Source organism: Antedon bifida, chromosome 2 (assembly GCF_963402885.1).
Source record: "Antedon bifida chromosome 2, ecAntBifi1.1, whole genome shotgun sequence".
Classification (NCBI taxonomy): Eukaryota; Metazoa; Echinodermata; class Crinoidea; order Comatulida; family Antedonidae; genus Antedon; species Antedon bifida.
Window position 1 is genome coordinate 11,235,120 of NC_136227.1, and position 10,866 is coordinate 11,245,985.

The 10,866-nt window shown below is 32.6% G+C and overlaps 1 protein-coding gene and 1 long non-coding RNA gene across 2 annotated transcripts; one reads left to right on the forward strand and one right to left on the reverse strand.

Annotated features, from left to right (window-relative positions):
• Positions 1-3,218: 3,218 nt before the first annotated feature.
• On the reverse strand, positions 3,219-6,015 carry LOC144835950 (uncharacterized). The gene is made up of 3 exons (XM_078691085.1): positions 5,934-6,015; positions 4,103-4,207; positions 3,219-3,820 (listed from the first exon to the last, which is right to left on the reverse strand). The coding sequence occupies exons 1-3, from the start codon at positions 5,980-5,982 to the stop codon at positions 3,633-3,635; spliced, it is 342 nt and encodes a 113-aa protein (XP_078547211.1). The 5' UTR covers positions 5,983-6,015; the 3' UTR covers positions 3,219-3,632.
• Positions 6,016-9,818: 3,803 nt separating this feature from the next.
• Positions 9,819-10,669, forward strand: LOC144835786 (uncharacterized). Its single transcript, XR_013611107.1, has 2 exons — positions 9,819-10,162; positions 10,508-10,669. It is a non-coding gene; the product is annotated as an uncharacterized LOC144835786 (long non-coding RNA).
• Positions 10,670-10,866: the final 197 nt, after the last annotated feature.

Sequence of the window (10,866 nt, forward strand, 5' to 3'; positions counted from 1 at the left end):
TCGGTCTGTCTGTCGGTCTGTCGGTCTGTCTGTCGGTCTGTCTGTCTGTCTGTCTGTCTGTCGGTCTGTCTGTCGGTCCGGTATCACTATGCATTGCAGCACGCGACTTAATGGCTGTTGGCCTTGTTTAGTACCGTAGCCATTTTGAACTTGGGGCTGTTACCATGGTTACGGGATCGTAAAAATTTGTTACCTAGCATTTTTGGTATCCTAGCATCATAATAAAGTAAAATCAAGTGAAATCTCACTTTGGGCATTAAAATCCTACGGAACCCCTATTTTCATGCATTAGGAACCTGACTAAATAAATGAACGAATGAATGAATGATTAATAAAAGTGAGTGTTTATATGACAAATTTATTATTATACCAGTAGGCCTATACCAGTATACTTTATTAGATTGCACTCACCCAGTACCGAATGAGTCTTGTACATTTTGTTTAACATATTTTTACAACAACAATGAATATTGCATATTATTTTGACATATGCTTTTATCGAACAAATTAGATATAGTGTATAACATAGTAAAATAAAAATAAATTGTTTTATAAGATCAGTCATCGGTCTATTTAAAACAAACAACCTTGCACCTAGAAAACTGCTATTAGTAAAATACATGTAGTAACATAATAAATTAAATAAGAAAGTTGTTTTATGAAATAAATCTATATAAATCGATAACATCCATTTATAGTCAATTTGGTAGAGGCGGTAAAGAAACAAACCAAGCATCCCCCAGTTTTAAAAGTATGGATCTGCATGTAAAGAGTATTATTGGGTCTAAATACTGATACCTAAATAGATCAAATATACCTGTTATAACATTGTTATTTTAAAACATTATCATTTTGCAAAACGTTCCATACTAAAAGACAGGGACATCCCCGTTATAAAACCTATGGCCTAACCATCAACTCAACAATTTCCTTTTCTCTTTGTTTCACTTTTTATTCAATGCAGGTAATGCTAAACACGTATTTATCATTTAATAATGGTTAGTTTCCTAGTAGAAATTTTTGTTGAAATGGTTTTTTTTTTGTTTTTTTCTTTCGCAGCTTTATTTATAGTCCATAACTCGCTTTTTTGTATAACACACATTTAATAAATACATGACTTAATATCGAGAGCAAATTTGTATTTGCATAGTTGAACCACTTTGTTGTTGTACTATCCAACTGTTGAATCATACTTTAAATAGTTGCACCTTTATAGCAAACATGTCGATACCGCTACTAATATGCTCAGAATGAGGGCTGATCAACTAGCACATAATTGTTATACAATTTAAAAGTGTATAAAATTCGAGCGAGTGATTCGAGCGAGCCCATTTATTCGTGTTACTTTGATTAATAGTTTTTGTTTTTGTTTGTTTGTATTTCAATATGATTATGGTTACAGTCGGTTTGCAATTGCAATCTATTAGGCTAATTTACTGTGAGGGATTTTCTATTTACTTTACCGGATGTCGAAAAAGAATGCCACTGTTGTACAAGTTTATTGCAATTTTGGAATATTTATTTATTTATTATTTTTTATTTATTTTATTCCATCGAAGCCAACAGCGATAATTACCGCCACTAACAGGTTTGATACAGACAAATCCAGGACTGTTTAAAGCACCTTGATTGGTCCTAACATTGATCAAGGGCTTTTCTCGTCCAGTGTCCACCTTGACCAGAGGAAAGGCATTAGCCAATACGTCTGAGGCAGATACTAGATGCAGGGGCTGACAGAAGAGTCAGCAATGCCTAACGGGACCCCAGCTCCACATACAATATTCCCAGATGGTCTCCCATCCAAGTTCTAACCAGGCCCAACGTTGCTTAACTTCAGTGACCTGACGAGAACCGGTGTTTCAACGTGGTAAAGCCGTATTTATATGTATTTAAAATATAAAAATAATGAGCAACTGTAGCCTATACTAATTATTTTCAATTCACAGCCATGTGAAGATCAATGGTTTATAGATTTATTTGTTCTGTTGTATGGTTTTTTTTTTATAATTAAAACATTCAAAATATCTCATATTAGGCTTATAACAGTACGATGAGTATGATATTGTAATTTGATTTGATGATTTTGGTCACATGACTATTCAATAACTAGTCCATTTATCAACGTCATATATTATATTTCTTTTATTCCTGTCCACCCAGGCAGCACTTGCCAACTCATATGCTATGACTTTATCCAAATTCCCTCACTTGCACTGATGAAGGGCTAGTGTTGCCCGAAAGCTCTGCTAACTTTTCTGGCTGTTTACTTTTAGGCTTTTTTTTTTGTATCTCCATTGAGATCCAGCCACTGATACCCACAGCATTGTCATTTTTTTCAGTAATTTGCCTTTGGATTTATATATATATATATAATATACCACACATAGAAATAAATTTAAAACCGCCCGGTGACACACTGAAAATTATTTAATTAATTTTTAAAACGATAAAGATGAGAAAATCTGTGAGAATGAGATATATAAACACAACATTAATTCTAAACCGCCCGGTGATATACTGACATTTAATTAATTAATTTGAAACGATAGGATGAGGAAATCTGTGAGAATGAGAAAAAGACGCCTCAACCGAGACTCGAACCCGGACATTTTGCTTGATATGCAGCTGTCCTAACCATTAGACCACTGTGGCTTTCATGGTATTGTTAAAACTTAATTGGATAGCGACTCTTTAACATTCTCGGCGTGGTACGGCGGAATATATACATACATATATATATATATATATAAATCCAAGGGCAAATTACTGAAAAAAATGACAATGCTGTGGGTATCAGTGGCTGGATCTCAATGGAGATACAAAAAAAAATCGAAAAGCTAAATCAAAACGATAAAGTAAACAGCCAGAAAAGATAGCAGTGCTTTCGGGCAACACTAGCCCTTCATAAGTGCAAGTGAAGGAATTTGGATAACGTCATAGTATAAGAGCTGGCAAGTGCTGAAAAGGTAGCAGAGCTAACTATATATGTACAGATATTCTATAAAATATGATGTGTGTAACACTCCTTGAAACTGTTATTGCATTTTACAGTGCATTTTAATTTCAATGTACTGTACTGATATGTACTTGCATGAGCATTTTAATTGAAATTGAACATTATGTAAACAGTTGACTAAAAAATTATTGATGGTATAAATCAAAATCTTTATTGGAAAAGCTGACGTGTGCACTTCCCTATTTCATTAATGAATGTTATTATTATAATTATTTAAATTTCGAAGTTGATAGAAATTCGATATTGTAAATTTAGCAACCAGAATTGCAAAAATAGTAAACCTAACCAACTTACTTTACTTTAGTAAAATTATTGTAATGCCTAAAACTACTCCGGATATCATAATAACAATAATAATTCATTAAATCAATTGTTCATCAATAAGTAATAGAACCTTATACGGTGCCACAAAATGCAAAATAAAAGTGTTTTTTAGTCTAATCGATGCATTCGTTGTCCATTTGATCTGTAGACTACAGTTGTGTACAGAATAAACTGATCAACACAACACTGACTACATACAGTGAAGAATAAAAAAAACCACGCCTTATACGATGCGACAGCGAAATATATGAAAAAAGCATTTTTTAATCGATACATTCGTTTGGCCTGTATCCTACTGTTGTGTAAAGAACAAACTGATCAACACAACACTGACTACAGTGAGGAAGTTGATCCCTACAATTCCAGCTGAGTTGCAGTTATCTGTATCACAACATGTAGAGCAGTTATCCTGCGTTTTATCGTCACATTTTGGTGTCAGAAGATCACATGTAGTTTTAGTAAGGCAGGATCGGGTCTTTTCTATAAAAGCAAAAGTTGTATCAATGTACACGATTCGGATGTGGGTAACCAACATTATAGACGCTTACTCAAAACAATATGCATTGCTTTAGGCCTACCACTGTATTTAATGTTTTATATTAAATTTAAAACCTGTAAATTTCAAGGTATTAAATACAAAAAGACAAAAATGAAAATCAAACTATTGATCACATAATTATAAAGTTTTTGTCTAAAATTTACTTAAGATTTTTATAGAAATTTATTTAGAATGAAATTGTATCTGAAAGGTTTAGTACTCACTTCCATCTGTAACTATCAAGGCACATGTGTCAAGCAAAACTGTGCAGTCGATACTATCTTTTGGTTTATCACAGTCTACACAACTGTAACAGTTGATAGCACCAGCTAAAATATAAATATTGGAACTTCATCATTCATTCAATTTTTTTTTGGAATAGGCCTACCATACACATTCTCATAATAAATTCATAGAAAAAAAGAAAACAATTGTGAAGTAGTTGTACAATTACAAAAATAAATGTAATTATGAATCACTAGATGGTTCTTAAATACACAGCAATTTCAGCGTGTGTTTGTATGTATGTAACATTAATGTTGAGGGATGAGGAAGAGGATGGGTACAAAGAGGAACATTTTTTTAATAAATTCTTTATCCACTCAGTAACGAAATATTTTCATTTCTGTTTTATATTCCTATAATAATATACCACTAAACACAGTAAAACATTTGCGATTTAATACTTTCACTGTCATAGTAGATTGAAATAGTAAAGTACATGTAACGATACACCACTACGACGTTTATATTTTTTTAAATTATTTATTTATACAAACGTTGAGAAGCAAATGTTAGTAATAAAGTGTATTTGTATATTGTCCAATTATTGCAATACAATATCTAAAGTTTATTCCCCAAAGGCCCATAAATTTACCTACATGTAATTGTGTTAGCTAAACCAAATAATTTTATTGGAATGTTCCATTCATCGCAAATCAATACATTTGTATAACGTATTTTAAATCTCTTTTTAAATCAAAATAATATTTTTTTAAGAAAATCGGTCTGTCTTCAACATTATGATGCTGTACTCGAACTGTTAAACCGGTTTTCAGCTATTAAAAACAGTTATCGTAGGAGGAGATAGGTAAATGCGAAGCATCCTTGTATTATTATGTGCGGGTATTTTTCCAGATGGACATCCATTGACAGTGTGTACCACGATCAGAAAACACCCCTATTTGGGGTAAATCGTTGAACCTAAATTCGTTTTAATTGCCAATAACTAATTATCTAACTAGGTTTACATCAGGTGGTTAAAATCAGTTCCGAAAGTACGAACCAACTTTATATACCATCGAGTAAACATTCTATAAATAACGCGCGATTTACCGAATTTTTTACGTAAATTTATATATATATACGCACAAAAAAAGACGTACAGTATTAAATCTCTCATTTAGGTTGAAAGTTATTACTATCAAACTTAGAGTATTTCCTAGATATACTAGATATAGGCCTACTATAAGTTATAGACTCTAATGTTATCGCAGAGAGGGAGCCACATAATATGGCGGCTGAGATCAACCATTCGATACACAGTCACGCACTACGTCTGCGTTTAGAGAGCCTCGCATAAAAATGCTAGATATTACCAAAAAACTATTAATGTCAATGCGATTAACAATACATTATTTTTTGATATAAAGTCCACTGTCCTTTAACAACAATATGTTTTCGTTTTGTTCATTTTAGATTGTATTGTTCGGTTCCTACTGCTGTTGAAATAACTTCGTGTCTTATTAAATTATGGAGAGTAGTTACATTTAAAAACAAATGCCGTAGCTAATTAGCACATGGGATACTAGACATTTATTTTGAAAAAAAATTTAAAAAGGTTGTGCGAAATAAACATATTTAATATCAGTTTATTTACTTATTTAACAAACTATTTATACAGGATAACAACAGCAGCATACATGTATAACTTGTGTTTTCAAATCAATAACATCTATTGCAAACATTAACCAGATTTGAACTAAAATCGAATTTTGCTTTAAAAAACATTCGTTATCAAAACAAATTGAAGATTCATTACAAAACAAAACTTACATCCTGCTACAAAAATAGCAAATGCAAAAACGGCTAGCAAATACTTCATGATTCTTCTTTCCAAAGACGTCCGAGATGATTGACAATAATGATGGATATGCTGGTGAGCCAAACAGCTTATGCACTAATATAGTACAGATAGAACTACTGAAGCGTAACTTTGTTTGTACTCATCTAGCGATTTTTTTTTGTACGATAGTCCCTCCATCGGTTCGTTTCGGCCTCAATCGACTCTCTTCGGTATTCGGTAAGTCAGCTCACCGATGCGTGACAACATAACACAAACCGCGAGCTTACTTCACAAACACAGAAAAAGGCTATCACAACAGTATTATGAATCAGACCATACTCCTATGAATCTACACTAATACGAAATTTGATTGACATATTAATTATTAAATACTAGGCCTACTTACATTAAGAACCCAGTAGAATTTTAAAGATATTTAGGCCTAGGTCTACGACCCAATAGTAGGCCATATCAGATATTATTTGTTGAAGTTAAACGACCTTTTGTCACGAAAGAGAGGTATTGTAGCTAGCCTAGTCAAACTTGTGTATGCCTATGCCATGTATTAATACTTTTGAATTTAAAATGATTATGTACAGTAGGAATTCTTATGCACAGTGTATGTTTTTCATACTTTCTAAATTAATATTATTAAATTAATATTTATATTGTAGGCTGATGGAAATTTTAAGTTCAAGATTTGTTATTTCCAATCATGAAAAATAAAGATTTCAGACTTTTAATAATAGGTCATTTTGGGGTTTTAATGAAGTTACTCAATTAAAAAAAAATGATTTCAATTATTAAAAAAAACAAAATAAACAGTTAAATCTAACCAAAACCCATTGCCTGTCAGAAAATTTGACTATTTGTTACTTTAAATTATAGTTTTTTCCGTTAAATAGTTTTTTTGCCAATCAAATTTTTGGTCAAAGTGAATAACTATTATGTGACATTAAAATAACATTTTTCAACAATAAAATGTTTACAAAAATAGTTTTTTTTTTCAGGGGGAGAGTATATCTTTAAAATTAAAAACTTTTTTTTCCAAGAGTCTAGATTCAAGAAATTGTATTGGTCCACTTAAAATGGAAATTCATTATATTTATAAGAATAAAACAAATACATAAAAAATAATATAGCCTAAATCCTAATATTATTACAGTATATCATATTAATAAATCAAATTATAATTATTAACACTGCCCTCTATAGTTTTACATTTTGGGGGAAAATGAAGCATACATTCTGGCAATTAATTATTAAATATAAGATGGCGAACATTTTGCAGTATGTTGACAGCGAGTTCAGTATCGTTTAAAATGTTTTGAAAGGTATTCTTATTTTTAAAAAATCACTTCGTAAGTGGTCGAATCGTATAAACAGGTTACATAATATTATGTTGTGAATGTGAAAAAGGAAAGTTTAGGTGAGAGATCGAAGATATAATAATTGTATTTGGTGCAAAACTGCAGTAGCGCCTAATATTATGTTGAATTTATGTTGTATGCTTCTTTATTTATTATTCTATGAGTTTGTTAATTGCCGCAGTCTCCGAGTAGCAAAAATCAAGTATTTGGTTGGGAACACAATTCTATTTTGAGAACGGAGAGGGTGGGTTTTCGACCTCTTTGATCAAGCACCCTCTCTGTTAACACGATCACATTAAGTTGAAGACAATTTTCCCTCCCTCCCGCCCAATATTTAGACACTTATGTTGATATAAAGTTTGCGGTACACCACGTATATTAGTTGAAAAGAACTGTTGAGTTTCTCGACGTTTCGATCAATATGCTTTGATCGTCCTCAGGAGTGAGAATGCAGAAAGTCCAGGAAACTTGGAATATAAGTGGAAAGGGTGGGACTGGTGTGAAAGCCAGAAACAATGGCAAGTTCACACAGTGGGAGGGATCGAAACTAGCTATAGCAGAGCATTGTTTCTCACGAACAATAGTGAATGAAAACTTGCTATAGAAGAGCATTGTTTCTGATAGGTGTGAAAGCAAGGTGAGACAAGCTAAAAACAATAGCATTGTCTCAAAGTTGGGTGTGGACTGGCCAAACAAGACCATGTGTCCAGACTGGGTTGTGAAATGTAAACTGGCCAAAAACTATGGCATGGTTTACTGTCGATGAAGATTCTTGTTGAATAAAGAGAGCCAGATGTCACTAATAACAAATCCAATATCTTGATGAACAGTGTTGTGTTTGTAGATTTCAATAGCGTCCCTGGTTCGTCGGGAATGCCAAGAAAGAACGGTAGCAATTAGTTCAGCATCTTTCCAATTAACTCGGTGTTATTGTTTGTGAGAATGCATAACTATTGATGATTTGTCTTGCTCTCCTCTTCTGGCATGGCCTTGATGTTCTTTAAGCCTGGTTTGAAGGTCACGTCCAGTTTCCCAAATGTATACCTTTCCACATTCACATGGAATGCAGTATACACCAGGTTGGCTGTGTTTAGATGGTTTGTCCTTGTGTGTTTGAAGACACTGTGACAATTTGTTGACTGCACTATGAAATACTTTTATGTCGGCGTTTTGTAGTACTTGCTGGATACGATGAGAAAGCTGTTCCAAATATGGTAACATACAGACTTTCTAAACTCTACAGGATCGCTGTTGTTGGTTGACGATGACTTGAAGTCCTTCCATTGAGTTCCACTGCTTTGTTGACATGATGTATTTCTTGTCGGAGACACTTTTTGTCGCTGATGGTGTGCGCTCTTTTGATAAGAGTTTTACAAACTGATTTCTTCGTTGACGGATGGTGGAAAGATCGCTTGTGTAAATATCTGTCTCTTAAGACTGGTTAAAAAAGTTAATTAAAATTATCTTTTTTTTAATTTCATACACCCAACTAGGAAATTATAAGATGGATAAACAATTTTATAAAGAAATGTCTTGGCACATGTTGGTTTCCTAATATATAAAATTGTAGGCTTATGAAAAGTTTAAATTTAACAATTACATTACAACTTAAATTGGTTGCCAGTTGACCTAAGAGTACAGGAGAGGAAGCTATTATGTATAAAATAATGAATAAAAGTGGTTACCTGGATACAATTACCCTGACGAGACATCGACACAATCACAATCCAGAGACAGCATTTCGATCCAAATTCCAGTCATAAGAACTCACAACAGGTCAACCTTCTTAATAACAAGAATTCAATTATGGAATTCACTCCCCTATTTTGTTCAAAGCTCCTCTTCAATACAATTATTTAAACAATTATAACATAGTTACCGACTCTTTTAAACATTTGAATAAACGTCTCCTTCGAATAAATGCTACGCCCACCTACACAAAACCCTAATGGTACACATTAACCAAATCAATATATTGAGGGATTCCCGAACCACGACATTACTAATATAGAATACAAAATACCTATAGTCAATGTGTTACTCAATTGTTCGGTAAATAATTGGCATACTTAATATTAAAATATGGTAATCTGATAAAAAAAAACAGAAAAACTCTTCATCAAATATTATAAAGGTGGTGTTAATATTTTAAACTGTAATTCAAGTTTTTATACATTTTAGAATCAAATGGCTGCAAAAAATCCCTTACTTTTATCTTAATAAATTAGGTTCAAACTCGACAAATGTAATAAATGTTGTAAATTAAAAATTGTTATTGATTGTTGCCAAGTAAAATGTGAATCTCAATATAGCAGTCCATTTGACCATATGTTATAGATAATTTTCAATATCTATCAAGGTAGTTTTCTCGTTAATTAATATACAATTATATCAAACTTGAGGCCAAAAATATATGAAGCAATTGATTGATTGATCACTTTATTTCAGAATAATCCATATAAATATAAAATATATCTATATAATATAAATATATCCAGATCTTGTTGGCCGATTGCTACGTTCTGAAGAACTCAAATGGCCGATTGCTACGTTCTGAAGAACTCAAATGGCCGATTGCTACGAATTCAAGACTCATTGGCCGTTTGCTACTGTCATTTTGCTACGTTGGCTATGGACGTTTGCTACGTTGGAGTTTTCATTGCCCATTTGACGTCACTTCCGTTATTTCTTCTTCGAAAATTGAAAGGAAATGTGATGTGCGATGAAATTATGATTTGCCATTTGCGACGGATTTCAGGCTTTCCAACAACTTTATTTATTTATAAAAAATAATTAATGTACGTAATTTTGTGTATTTTGTACCAAACATAGGCTAGGAGCCTAGGCAGGTAGGGTTTTTACCCATATCGGGGCTTTGTTGTCAGACTCGAAGTCTTTTCAAATCAAATAAATCATTTGAATATAGCCTAGGCCCGGCCTAGGCCTAGCTAGGGCTCATCATAGGCAAGCCTAGCCTAGGCCTATAGGCCTAGTAGTAGTAGGCTACTAGGCCTAAGTAGGCCTAGCTTAATAGAGGACCTAGGCTTAGGCCTAACCTACTAGGCCTTATGCAAGGCTTTTTTATGCTGTATTATGTGTTACAGTACCTTTTGGTAATAACTATAATACCTGTGTTTAATTTTATTTCTAAATGTGTTATTTAAATTGTTAAATAATTATTTTATTTCTTTCAGGTTGTGATATTATAATAAATTAATATAAAAAGATGTGAAAGTTTTAAAGCCCATCCTAAAAGTTAGTTGATAATAATAACCAACTAATAATGTTGGTGGAAGAACATTTGTCTTGTCTGGAATCAATGAAGATATGTAGCTGACGCTGTGCAGAAATACTAATAATAAAAGATGATGATGAGAATACAAAATACAGTAATAAATAGCATATGATAGTAGTAGGCCTGTGTTTAACTTGAAAAAAGGTGTCAAATTCATTAATAAAAACTAATGTGTTTACTTTACTGTAGTTTTGTATTTTTCTCAATAAATTAGTGACGTACAAAGCTGAGTGTGGGGTGGGTTACTATTTCCAAGTA

Excerpts from the sequence above, each read along its gene's own strand:
- LOC144835950 (XM_078691085.1), bottom strand. The coding sequence starts at position 5,982 with ATGAAGTATTTGCTAGCCGTTTTTGCATTTGCTATTTTTGTAGCAGGA. Across the intron at positions 4,208-5,933 it reads TGCTATTTTTGTAGCAGGAT|CTGGTGCTATCAACTGTTAC; the intron begins GTAAGTTTTGTT and ends TTTATATTTTAG. Across the intron at positions 3,821-4,102 it reads CTTGATAGTTACAGATGGAA|AAAAGACCCGATCCTGCCTT; the intron begins GTGAGTACTAAA and ends TTGCTTTTATAG.